Raw genomic sequence first — 14,157 nt, forward strand, 5'->3', positions numbered from 1 at the left:
TGTCGGAAATCGCTTCTGCGCCTGCCCAGATGCTGAAAACCACACCTGCGCAGGTGCAATTTTCAGCATCTGGGCAGGCACAGAAGCAATTTCCGGCACCGCGGACATGCACAGACGCGATTTCCAGCATCGTGCTGCGCCGGCCCGGCCCACGGAGGATCTCTGTGGGAGTGATCTGGCCCATGCCTGGTAAGCCTTGGCGACCCCGCTCTAATCTCTGGCTGTGCTTTGTGCACTGTTTGTATGGACTGTCGACATGTCATTGTTATTACGAATTGTGTTCTGTGCTGCAGTGTCCACTGTTGTGCTAAGCAATGTGCTCTGTCGGCGCAAGGGGTTCAGCTTGCACAACAACACGTTCCACCTGGGTTTCCCGGAGCAGATTTGGGGACAGGGCGGGGAGAGGAGGGGGGAAGGATCATTGCACAAGCAGAACGCCTTGCACTGACAGAACACTAGCTGGAAACTGCCCCCTGGTTTTATATACATGTTGTGATTATGGCTTAATTATTGCATTAGCTTGCCAAGATTCACAATCCTGGATTTTGCAGTCAAAGGCAGAGAAGGCTCAGGCCTCTTCCTGCTAGTCTGGGGCCTTCCAGACACAGTTTTGGCACTATCCTCGGATTTGTAGGATGCACCAATTGCCACATGTCCAGTTCCCCAGGCTTTCAGGGCACACCAACTGTAAAATCAGGCAGTAGCCTTTTAACAACCCAGCCATCTCCTCTGGGGAACCAACCACAGGATGGGTCTTGTCAGTCTACAGTTGGCTGCATTTCCCTGCCAAGACCACAGCTTCCTGCAACTACAGCAGGGGAGAGATTTAGCTAGCAGGGCTCATTTTGAGCTATCCAAGGTCCTGGTCTTCCACACCCGCTGCCTAAGAAAGCTTGACCAGGCTTTATCTGTTTGATGTGACCTTGACTACGGCGACCCAACTTCACCAGATACTGGCTGTTTCCTCTGTGTGCCTCAAGCACCCACAGAACAAGACATAGCTACACTCTGGTGGAATTAAATTTGGTTTTTGAATTGTTTAATGCTGATTATTATTACTACGCACTTTCGAAAATGTCTTGATATTGTGATATGTGACTTGTTGCTCTCTCTCTGTGTGTGTGTGTGTGTGTGTGTGTGTGTAAACAGCTCTGAGCAGGATATACCGTATTTCTCGCTCTATAAAACGCACTAGACCATAAGACACATCTAGTTTTTGGAGGAGGAAAACAAGAAGAAAAAAAATTCTGAATCTCAGAAGCCAGAACAGCAAGAGAGATCGCTGCACAGCGATCCCTCTTACTGTTCTGGCTTCTGGGATAGCTGCGCAGCCTGCATTCACTCCATAAGACGCACACACATTTCCCCTTATTTTTTAGGAGGGAAAAAGTGAGTCTTATAGAGCAAAAAATACGGTATATAGAAAGGCACCATATCAATAAAATGAAATAGGGAGGAAGCAGGTTGTGTGATGGTCTCTAGTCTAGGTTTTTCATTTTAGCTTTAAATCCACTGCAGATGGCAGGAAGACGTAGAAAAAGAAAACTAAACTTCATTTCACTCAGAAACGACACCCCCTCTGCTTTTACCAAAACATTTATCTGTATTTTAGAGCTTAAAATGGGTCAGCCTTCTTAGACTGACAACTGCATAATGTACCTAACATGGGGTTGGACTTAAAGAGAACTCGGGTGCTTCCTGATTTTCTTTTGGATATTGGTAACAATAATAATTATAATAATAATACCCAGCCCATCTGGCTGGGTTTCCCCAGCCACTCTGAGCGGTTCCCAGCAGAACACTAAAAACAGAATAAAATTTCAAACATTAAAAACATCCCTAAACAGGGCTGCCTTCAGATGTCTTCTAAAAGTCAGAGAGTTGTTTATTTCCTTGACATCTGACCGGAGGGTGTTCCACAGGGCGGGTGCCACTACCGAGAAGGCCCTCTGCCTGGTTCTCTGTAACCTCACTTCTCGCTGTGAGGGAACTGCCAGAAGGCCCTCAGCACTGGGCCTCACTGAATGTATCCCACCACACTAGCTACCAGAGTTTGCTTTCAGGCCCAAATCCAAGGCACTGAATCCCCTCCTGAAAGGTTTTCACACCTTGGATGCACATTATTTATAAACTCCACTTTTCTCCATATGAATCCCATTGGCATTTACAACCTGAGGACCAGGCCCTGCCAACCTATGCTGGAACCTTGACTGGAGTTGCTTTTTAATAGAATGGCAAATTGGTACCCACGAGGTGGAGAGTTGTTCCACTCGTCACCTCTTGGAGGGTATAAAATTCACCTTTCCCCAAAAATATTTGGGTGACCATTTAGGGACATCTCGTGGCCTCTGTTGTGTGCTGTTGGTTTTGATGCGCTGTTGGGCTTCACACCGTTAATTTAAAATATTTTACTTCATCCCTTCCAGCCTAGAGGCAGCTCACAAAACATTAAAGCCATTAAACAGCATACGCAATATAAATAACCACTGTTCCACATTTGCCCCAATTCCTGTCAAATCTATTCAATACCAAAATCACCCAAAAAGGGTTGGCAGAGGAGGAGAGAGTAAGGTGTAGGAGAAATACACAGAAGATAACTTTTAATGACTTCCCATTTGCATGTTAACCAGCAGATGGCAGAATTGGATAATGTACCAGTAGTTATTCCAGTGTTGCGGCACACTAGTGTGCCACGAGATGTTGCCTGGTGTGCCGTGGGAAAATTGAAAAATTCGAAAGATTTAAAAATGAAGTATTTTATAATTTTTCACATTTCTGTTTACTTGCTATTTCATAATAAAGTAATTATAAAATACGTTCTTTGTCTTTATTTGATTCCTATTCAAGAGAATTACTTTATATATAGTCAATATAGGCACAGAGTTAAATTCTTTAACATTTTCTAATGGTGGTGTGCCTCGTGATTTTTTTCATGAAACAAGTGTGCCTTTGCCCAAAAAAGGTTGAAAAACACTGAGTTATTCTAAAGGCTACTGGGAGGAAAGAGAAGCTGAAATCCAGAAGAAAAGTCACCTCCAAAGTTGGATCTCCACTGTCTGCCTGTAATTCCTCCCCCCTCTGTCATTTTCTTATGTAGAGGTTTCGCAGAGACAGGAGGGCACTGCAGTCTTCTTAAAGAGAGATTGCCAACTTTGGAGTGGCTGAGATCAGGAGGCAAAGGCTCTGATCTTGTAGTGATCAGGTGGGAATGCTATGAGGAATTATAACAAATATAGAGTAAGCCATCTGTGTCAGCAATGAAAGCATTGCGTTGACTGGGTTTAAACTATTTTGATATGATTCTTGATCAATCTACACCCCTGCATCCCTGTTTCATTTCTCTCTCTTCACAACTCACGTACACACTTAGACAGGCAGGGGTCCTGGGTCCTCAAAGATAATGGGCAGTTTCGTCGATGTAGCTTTCTTATATATTAATCTTAGGATGTTAATCTTAGGGCCAGGAAACAGGTTTCACATTAAGGTGATAATGGTCACTGTCCTCCTGGCCATCCTTCTTATCATGTGTACTGATTGTTTATGACCTCCGGGGTTGCTGTATTCGCTCCTTTGTAGTTTTTCATTCATTTACTCCAGAGTATGCATGCCTAACTAGTGTTTATAGTTTAACTTTTTCATTCAGTTACTCCAGAGTATGCATGCCTAACTAGTGTTTATAGTTTAACTTTGTCCACTTGAGGTTTGTTTAAATGCTCAGAGGAAATCTGATTGGTTCTTACGAACACTCAGATTAAGAATAAAACGGCCTGGGCCTGGGGCTAAACATGGACAAGCACAGAGAGACGATTATATGCACTCTCTCCGAGAGCCTTGCTGGTCAAAGCCTCGTGTCTCACTTTTATCAGGGTCCAGTCCTTCCTTTGGGCTCAGAACGCAACATGATCTCAGCAGTGGCGTAGCATGGGGGGTGCAGGGGGGGCCGGCCAAACCGGGCACAACATATGGGGGGGCGCTCGCACTTGCAGCTCTCTGCCCCTACCTGGCTCACTCACTCTCTCTCACTGCAGTGCTGGCTGTGCGAATCCGATCCGAGCCGCCGGGTCGCCGCCCACTATGGAGGGGGTGGGTGCCAGGCGTGCGGTGCGGAGAGAGAGCGAGGGACTATCTGGGGGAGGGACAGTGCAGCGGCCGCCCAGCGCAGCGCTGAACACGGGAGAGAATCACACCAGACCAGACCAGGCAGCAGCAAGAAGAAGCTGACAGCGGCGGCAGGTTAGGGGTTAGGGGGCGCAAATTACTAGCCTTGCCCCGGGTGCTGACAACCCACGCTACGCCACTGGATCTCAGGCCACCAGAACAGAAAGTTGCTCCTCTAACTTCTCGTTTCCCTGCTGAAACCCATGCCCAGCTTCCTCGTTCATTTCTAACTTGTTGCTCTGGAGTAAATAAACGAATGCGATGTTGGATAATAGCAACAAAAACAGAAAAAAACCAGTGTTTGTTCACATTGCTGTTGGCTTTTTCAGTTCAAAAGTGACTGTTTTTATGTTGTTTTGACACTAGCTCCCTTTCCAATGAGATGAATGTAAGTTGCCTTAAAGAGAGGAGTGCAAGACTCAGGACTCACTCAGACTTCCTTTCGCACTGTTCTTTCCAGGCACGGATCTGGGCTTTAAAGGTCTGCATCTGAACAGTTCCTTTTTCATCCTGACATTTTCCTGGGAAAACCCAATGGTTGTTTGCTGTGATCAGTGGTAAAACACAGGTTTTCCTAGGGAAAACAGCAGGTGTGTGTGTGTGTAGAGTGCTCAGACATGGAGCTTTAGAGTCCAGACCTTTTGCCTGGAAATGAGCCCAGTGAATGTCATATTTGGTGGAAACCAAACCACAGCAGAAAGTAAGCGGCGGTGATTGTGATGGATACAGGTTGGAACAGAAACAGCTGCCTTCTCACATCCCTATTTGGGATTGGCGGTCAATTCTGGATCTTTTTATTTGTTTAATAAATTTAGATCTCGTTTTTCCTCTAGGGAATTCAATGTGATGTTCAAGGGGTTTTAGGTTGTTACTGATCCAAGTACAGGTCATCTCCAGATCTAAATCTATAAAGGTTGTTGCCCACTACTGATTTTGGATCTCTTTTGGATCTCTTGTCCTTTGAATGTTTCCGAGCCAACCAAACACACAGAAGCACCATCATTGGTATTCTGCACTTTCCAACAGCATTCTGTGTTAAGAATGGTGCTGAGCCTCTTTCTATTTACCTTCCCGGTTGATCAGGATACTTTTGTTTGGTGTATGCCTCCAGAGCTGCATAAACTTTCTCACGTAGCGATTCCACCTCTGCAGGACTAGACAGACCCTTGGCATCTGATGGGGTGAGAGAGCAAGGAGGGGAGGGGAATCATGATTAAAAAACAGCACAGCTATTGCCCACTCCTTATCTGTAGGTTGCAGAATGGCCAAGTGAACTGTAATAGCATCGCACTCCATGGTGTATGTTAGCTGTGAAACCGTAATTAACTGGAAAAACAGGCAGAGCAATAATATTACCTATCTACCTGAAAGAGACCTCTGAGAAGACACACTGCTGTCCCTAATATATACTATGTGGTAAAGGTAAAGGTGGACACAGGTGGCGCTGTGGTTTAAACCACTGAGCCTCTTGGGCAGGCTTCCTCAAACTCGGTCCTCCAGATGTTTTTGGCCTACAACTCCCATGATCCCTAGCTAGCAGGACCAGTGGACAGGGATGATGGGAACTGTAGTCTCAAAACATCTGGAGGGCCAAGGTTGAGGAAGCCTGCTCTTGGGCTTGCAGATCAGAAGGTCAGCGGTTCGAATCCCCGCAATGGGGTGAGCTCCCGTCGCTCTGTCCCAGCTCCTGCCAACCTAGCAGTTCAAAAGCAGGCCCGTGCAAGTAGATAAATAGGTACCACTGTGGTGGGAAGGTAAACAACATTTCCATGCGCTGTGGTTTCCGTCACGGTGTTCCATTGCACCAGAAGCAGTTTAGTCATGCTGGCTGCATGACCCAGAAAGCTGTGGACAAACACCAGCTCCCTTGGCCTGAAGTGAGATAAGTGCCACACCCCATAGTCACCTTTGACTAGACTTAACCATCCAGGGGTCCTTTACCTTTTTTACTTTACTATGTGGTACCGGCCAGAAACCAAAAAAAGACTGCCTCATGCGCATTACATGGCAACAGGGTGGCCTTAAAAAAGTAAAGGGACCCCTGACCATTAGGTCCAGTCGTGACCGACTCTGGGGTTGCGGCGCTCATCTTGCTTCATTGGCTGAGGGAGCCGATGTACAGCTTCCGGGTCATGTGGCCAGCATGACTAAGCCGCTTCTGGCGAACTAGAGCAGCACATGGAAACACCGTTTACCTTCCCGCCGGAGTGGTACCTATTTATCTACTTGCACTTTGACGTGCTTTCGAACTGCTAGGTTGGCAGGAGCAGGGACTGAGCAATGGGAGCTCACCCCGTCGTGGGGATTCAAACCGCCGACCTTCTGATCGGCAAGCCCTGGGCTCTGTGGTTTAACCCACAGCGCCACCCGCATCCCTTAGGATGGCCTTAGGCAGGCTTAAAGTGGTATCCCCTTCCTTAAAATATGAGGACTACACATTTTATTCATCTTTTCTACTGCCATCCCCATTGCTGTTCAGTCATTTCTCTCCATGCATTGCTCCATTTCCATTCTCTTTAAGCACCATTTTTCTTCTGTATTTTCCTGCCACTGGACTAACCTGGCTACCTCAGTGCCACATGGATGAATGAGGGAGTGATGGCAAAGCTGGGCAGTTGAGAGAAGAGGTCACCAAGAAGGCCTTTCCCTAGAACCAGCAAGAACCGCTGCTCAGAACCCAGGGCTAGATTTATTCACGAGTTGATTTGACCCTGGACCAGCTTCCCCAGGCATCCACACATACCTGGGTTGAACAGGACAATGGCTCGTAGGCACCCCAGCTCAGATTTGTCCATCTGCATGTCTTTCATTTTGGATACCAGCTCAGTAAGGACCCTGTATTAGAGACAAGAGAGGGAATTGAAGAGTCAAAGTCTGCTTTGATGCACTCAGTGTGCAAATAGCAGTCTGAGGTCCCTTCACAACACAGTGTAGAATGGCCAGGCTTCATTCATTCACTTTTCAAGGGGCATCCGTATTGTCAGGGGCTGGACTGAGGAGGAATGGTGAGGACCACCCCCCTTCTCCTGACCCTTCCTGAGAACAGGAAGACAGTATAGATTTAGATCAGTGGTTTGCAGAAGGGCATAATTTAGAGTCTGCAGAGGGGAGAAGCTGGAAATATTGGAAGAGGAGGAGCAGCAAGAAGAATAAGCACAAGGGGAGAGACAGCTGAGAGATTCAGTGTCCTTGGAAAGCATTCCTGACCCCCCTCTCCCAGGACCCAGCGTGCATTGAGAGTAGTAGAACAGAAAGCTCAGAGGCAGAAGGCTCCGATTAGCTGGCGCAGGTCTAACGTAGAATAGGGACAGAGCCGGATTTATGTATAAACTAAACATGCTATAGCTTAGGGCCCCACTCTCTTCATAGAATCATAGAGTTGGAAGACACCACAAGGGCCATTAAGTCCAACCCCCTGCCAAGCAGGAAACACCATCAGAGCACTCCTGACATATGGTTGTCAAGCCTCTGCTTAAAGACCTCCAAAGAAGGAGACTCCACCACACTCCTTGGCAGCAAATTCCACTGTCGAACAGCTCTTACTGTCAGGAAGTTCTTCCTAACGTTTAGGTGGAATCTTCTTTCTTGTAGTTTGGAACCATTGCTCCGTGTCCGCTTCTCTGGAGCAGCAGAAAACAACCTTTCTCCCTCCTCTATGTGACATCCTTTTATATATTTGAACATGGCTATCATATCACCCCTTAACCTCCTCTTCTTCAGGCTAAACATGCCCAGCTCCCTTAGCCGTTCCTCATAAGGCATCGCTTCCAGGCCTTTGGGGGGCCCAAAAAAATTAAAGGAAAAAAATAGATGTACATTTCAAAAATATAAGATAATAAACAAATAAAATAAAACCGACAAACAGTAACAGTGTTTTGTGTTGTGTAGACTCCTATTCGTTATGTGCAAATGGCTTTAGATACCTATTAGGTCTATAAATTACCATATAGCATATATTCAACACAAAAAACAGGGACAATTTGGCTTATCCCATCATTCCTGACCATTGGCCATGCTGAACAGGGCAAATGGGGAGGTGTTGTTCAATGGGGTTGAACAACACCTGGAAGGCACGAAGGCACTCAGTGACTTTTCCCAGTGGTGTAGCGTGGGTTGTCAGCACCTGGGGCAAGGCAAGTAATTTGCGCCCCCTAACCCGTGGATTTGTGCCCCCTAACCCTAACCCCCAGATGTTGCGCCCGGTGTGGCCGGCACCCCCTGCACCCCCCACGCTACGCCACTGACTTTTCCTAAGCACCACCCTTCTTCCTTTCAAAAGGCAGTGACTTAGCAGGAAAATGAACTCCCACAGCTCAGCACACATTAATCAGGTCCATTTCTGCAGGTATCATTTTATATTCTGCTCATTTTTAAATCAGTCTTCTGATTAACACTAAAAAAATATATTATTTTTTGCTTTGTTGTTGTTTAGTCTTTTAGTCGTGTCCGACTCTTCATGACCCCATGGACCAGAGCACGCCAGGCACTCCTGTCTTCCACTGCCTCCCACAGTTTGGTCAAACTCATGCTGGTAGCTTCGAGAACACTGTCCAACCATCTCATCCTCTGTCGTCCCCTTCTCCTTGTGTCCTCCATCTTTCCCAACATCAGGGTCTTTTCCAGGGAGTCTTCTCTTCTCATGAGGTGGCCAAAGTATTGGAGCCTCAGCTTCAGGATCTGTCCTTCCAGTGAGCACTCAGGGCTGATTTCCTTCAGAACGGATAGGTTTGATCTTCTTGCAGTCCGTGGGACTCTCAAGAGTCTCCTCCAGCACCATAATTCAAAAGCATCAATTCTTCGGCGATCAGCCTTCTTTATGGTACAGCTCTCACTTCCATACATCACTACTGGGAAAACCATAGCTTTAACTATATGGACCTTTGTTGGCAAGGTAATGTCTCTGCTTTTAAGATGCTGCCTAGGTTTGTCATTGCTTTTCTCCCAAGAAGCAGGCATCTTTTAATTTTATGACTGCTGTCACCATCTGCAGTGAACTGCATATAGCATTTATTTTTTTTGCTATAATTGCTTAAATGAAATAAAGTTATAACATTCCTTTACAAAAAAATGATGGAAGAAATCCTTGCCCACCATATTGTTAAAATTTGTCTTCTCATCTTTTTTTTTTTAATTGAATGATATAACCAGAAAACCATTTAAGCAGTAATTAAAAGAATGATTAAAAATAAATAAATTGGGTGATAAAATAGCATCCGCCACCCTAAAGTTTATGGTGAAGGTGTATTTTGTTTCAAAAGCCGACTCACGTGATTTTTTCCTTTTTTTTTTTGCTCGTTATTAAATTAAATTAATGATTAATCATACATAAATAAGCAGGAAAATGTGCACCCCACCACCAAAACCATTCCATTATAACTCCAACCACCCAAAATTTCAACACCTCTCATGCCTCCATTTTAGCAATACACATTCTACAAACACCCATCATATCTCTTTAAAATCATTTCTCCTACATATTCCCCGTCTTACCTTAATTGCACATGTTAATTTATCATTAATAGCTATATTTCCAAACCTCTTTGTACGATTCTTCCATGTTATATTCTGCTTGCCTTTTCCACTTCCTGGCTATAATAATTCGTGCAGCTGTCAATAAATTTGTGAGCAAGTCCTTCGTCGCCTGTGAACCTTCCACCCCATCGTAAATGGATAAAAATGCTACCTCTGGACTTTTGGTCAGCTTTAACCCCGTGGTTTCTGCTATCTCCTAACTGAGCTTTTTATTCCACCAAATCAACTCAAAGAAGCCGTGAACGTAGAAAAGTGCTAACGTCAAAACAAGAGTTCAGAAACATGCCTGTCGAAAATGGAGCCCACTCCGGCGCTGTGCGCACTGCTCCGTTGCACATGTAAGCCAGTGGCCAGCAGGATGCCATCCTGCACGGAGACAGAGCGGTGGGAAAAAGAGGCAATCAGCAGCTCATTCCAACCTGGAAGAGAAGACAGGAGTGAAACAGATGCATATTATGGGACTTGCCTCTTACAAGCCCTTAATGTGAAGTGGATTTATCTGTGTTGGGTGTAGGAAAGCTATCGCCTGCTTGCTTGCTTGCTTGCTTGCTTGCTTGCTTGCTTGTATATTATTCAGTTCTTAAATTTGTATACTGCCCTGTGATGTTAAGATACGAGAGCGCTGGAGGTGAAATAGTTAAACAAGTTGCCCAATCAGAACCCAGGGGGTGGAGTCAGAGGGACTATAAAACCAGCTCTGGGAGGGGCAAAAAGGGGGAGTTCATTGGGACCTACATACAGCAACAGTGTTTTGTGTTGTGTAGGTCCATAAATTACCATATAGCATACATTCAACACAAAAACAGTGACAATTTGTTGTTGACAAAGGGCAGCTGGATATATAAAGGGCCCCATTACCTTCTGTAGCTTAGGGCCTCATCAAACCTAAATCTGGCCCTGCACATAAGTCTCAAGTGACAGCAAAGGATGCAGAAGTACCTGCAAGTATCAATACCTGCTTCTTCGAAAGGGGTGTAACCCCATCAAGAGCAGGCTTTGAAGCAATACGGAATTCTTAATCAGTATGTCAAAACTTCTCTCTCCAAATTAGCTCTATGAGTTTAATAAAATAAAAAAATACTCTTGGTACAGGTTTTTAGAAATGGATGCCTCTGGGTGCATTAGAAATGGAAAAATAAAATATTGCCATCAAGAACTCTGTTGCCAGATTATTAAACTTTCTCCATAAAGAAGTGGCAATGGAGTAGGAAGTGGGAAAATTGTGATTAGGAAGCAACAGCAGTTTAGGAGCACTGCCAGGCAAGGACGCAGGAGACAAAAACGTATTTGTGGGCATCTACACCTAGATTTTTTGCTTCGCTGCATAGAGGCTGGGGGGGGGATTTTCTCCCAAATTGCTCACCCTCTAGTAGTAAACCTGTTTGATCCCATGATCCACGTGAAGATTGAAGTTGTTGTCTTACAAAAAAACACGAAACTGATGTTTTTCTAACCAAGGTAAATCCACATGTAACTTGCCCCCACAAAGCCATGTATCAGAAGATTCATGCAGCAGATTTGTCACAGCTACGTGATGATGCTTAAAAGCCAAATCAGTCAGAGGAATGCTAACTGGCCGCCAATGGAATGATTCAGCATTTTTCCCCCACTTTGCAACCAGGATCATCATCATCATCATTTTTAATTTCTATCTTACAATACTCAAGGCAGTTTACAAGTTGAAGAAACAAAACAAAAATTATTATTTTTTACATCTTATAACAATCTAATACAATAAAAAGTAACTTTAAAATAGGCAGCCTTCACAAAAAAGTAGCATTCAACAATCAATTAGAATAGTATAAAATAATAATATCAACATATAAAGGTTAAACAGAAATCCACTCAACAGTTACAATAATATCTAAACTATAATCAATAAAACAATACAATACACATTGAGAAGCAGAGGGTGGGGCAAGGCAGGTGGAAAGAGGCCTTGCCTGATGGAGTCTCTCCCCTCACCAGGATCCCCTGCTTTGTCCCTCCCCCTCTCAAAAATAATCAAAACCCCATTGCCAAAACAGAGTGGCTTATTTAACGGGGGGGCAAAGGTGTCCACAGAATGCCCTCTTTGTTTTCGACACATCCCTATTTATTTATTTTCAAACGAGGGAATGGTTAAAGTGCGATCTCATTGTCACCTGCAGTCTGAAATGGTGCAAAGCAGTAAAATCGGCATTACATGAGCGCTCCAGATGTTGGGTTTCTGCTCTTAATAAAAACTTGCCTCAGGTGATTGAAGGAAGTACAGCAGTGGCAAGGTGAGGGGGCCAAGATCCATACCTGCTCGGAGGAGGATAACTTGGTCTTCCAGCGTTAAGTCTGAGAAGTGTGGGATTCGCTTGGCCCATTCCACCAGCGTGAAGAGTTGCTTGTCAGCCGCGTGGCATATGTTGGTGACAGGATCATTGGTCTAAGTGAGAAGCAGGCATATGGGTGAGTAAATTCAACCGCCGCCACCTCGTCGTCATCAGTGGCGTAGCGTGGGTTGTCAGCACCCGGGGCAAGGCAAGTAATTTGCACCCCCTAACCCATGGATTTGTGCCCCCTAACCCCCAGATGTTGCGCCTGGTGCGGCCGGGCCCCCCTGCACCCCCTACGCTATGCCACTGGTCGTCATAGCCATCCTGCTCCCCGTTACTGAAAGCACCCCAAATACTGAACCCATAAAAATGCTTGGAGGCAAAAAAAGGTTTTTGAATCAGGCATTGGTGCCCAAAGGATGGACACAGTGATCCTAGAATTCCTCCAGTATACCTGAAGGAGCGTCTCCATCCCCATCATTCAACCCGGACACTGAGATCCAGCTCCAAGGGCCTTCTGGTGGTTCCCTCACTGCAAGGTTACAGGAAACCAGGCAGAGGGCCTTCTCAGTAGTGGCGCCCACCCTCTAGAACGCCCTCCCATCATATGTCAAGGAAATAAACAACTATCTGACTTTTAGAAGACATCTGAAGGCAACCCTGTTTAGGGAAGTTTTTAATGTTTTGTTGTGTTTTTCATATGCTGTTGGGAGCCGCCCTGAGTGGCTTGGGAAACCCAACGAGACGGGAGGGGTATAAATAATAAAATTATTATTATTATTATTATTATTATTACTCCAATAAACAGCATCTGCAAATTTCTGCTGTGCTTCAAAAGCCCACAAAATCTCTTTGACTAAAAGTGGCCGTAGAACAAAAGTGATTTGTGTACACAACACTGGGAGGAATGCTTTTATTTTATCGCTTTTTGCTCTCATTTAAAACTCTTAACTGTTGCCACCTTTGGTTCAAGTTACCAGCACTTTTCTCATCCTCTGTTTATTGGACAATAACAGAGCACTTTATCTCAGGCACTTTACGGGCAATGACCAGCAGAGGAAGCTTTCCTCTCTGTTATCCATTTTTAGCAGCAACACAGGCTGCAACCCCTTGAGATATTGGTAGGTGTCACTCACAACCATGGTTTGGTAATGGCCATTTAATAATTTGCAGGCAAAAGACTCTATACAAGGAGACTGTGCAAACCAGAAATTATTGGTCTTAATCCTGCCAACCTAGCAGTTCAAAAGCACAGCAAAGTGCAAGTAGATAAATAGGTACCACTCCGGCAGGAAGGTAAACGGGGTTTCCGTGCGCTGCTCTGGTTTGCCAGAGCAGCGCACAGAAATGCCGTTTACCTTCCCGCCGGAGAGGTACCTATTTATCTACTTGCACTTTGTCGTGCTTTCAAACTGCTAGGTTGGCAGGAGCAGGGACTGAGCAACGGGAGCTCACCCAGTCGTGGGGATTTGAACTGCCGACCTTCTGATTGGCAAGTCCTAGGCTCTGTGGTTTAACCCACAGTGCCACGCGCATCCCTCAGGTGTGCCTTATGGAGCGAAAAATACGGTAGTTTGGCCCTCTGGGCATGCATGTATGAATTACTCTCATTATTCTTCACTCTCAAATTTAATAAACAGAAATTTAATTAATACTACTACTACTAATAGTAATAATAAGTTGTCCAAGTAACAGCCCAGTCCCAAGCAGCCACCTACTGAGTTGTCAGCGTTCACATCACTGTAAGATTCGGTTTTGGGCTCAACAGCCATTTCAGCCTCTAAAATCCTTTCCACAGGCATGTCTTCATTGCTGCTGCCACAGCTGCTTGTAGACTCAGCTTCATTCTCACTCCGCTCTCTGCTTCTCTGCCTCTCCTCTTGAACCGCTGAGTAGAAAAAAATATATATTAAAAAAACCCACCAGGTTTTGCCCCAGTCCAAACATTTCAGGCATGTTAAGTTTGTGGGTGAACATATCAGACAACACAGTGATTCTTCAGACAGCTCTTGTTTATTCACAAGCCAGAACAGAACTGAACTGAAGGGTTCAGCCAGCCTGCTTATATAGAGCTCAACTACAATGCAACTGTAACAACTTTCTGTAACTATCCAATCACTGAACGTCACTTTCAATTCCTTATTTTGTAAATTTTGTAATT

General features: G+C 45.1%; 1 protein-coding gene across 2 annotated transcripts in view; it reads right to left on the reverse strand.

The window, feature by feature from the left end:
• Positions 1–14,157, reverse strand: part of RXRG (retinoid X receptor gamma) — a 76,936-nt gene that overhangs the window by 2,276 nt on the left and 60,503 nt on the right. For both annotated transcript variants that reach the window (XM_081914912.1, XM_081914913.1), the window contains exons 5-9: positions 13,715–13,884; positions 11,977–12,106; positions 9,977–10,109; positions 6,902–6,993; positions 5,226–5,331 (exon numbers count right to left, since the gene is read on the reverse strand). In XM_081914912.1, coding sequence (XP_081771038.1) covers positions 5,226–5,331; positions 6,902–6,993; positions 9,977–10,109; positions 11,977–12,106; positions 13,715–13,884 — 631 coding nt within the window. The remainder of the gene's footprint in view (positions 1–5,225; positions 5,332–6,901; positions 6,994–9,976; positions 10,110–11,976; positions 12,107–13,714; positions 13,885–14,157) is intronic.

This window comes from Podarcis melisellensis (genome assembly GCF_964234715.1).
Source record: "Podarcis melisellensis genome assembly, chromosome: 6".
Taxonomy (NCBI): Eukaryota; Metazoa; Chordata; class Lepidosauria; order Squamata; family Lacertidae; genus Podarcis; species Podarcis melisellensis.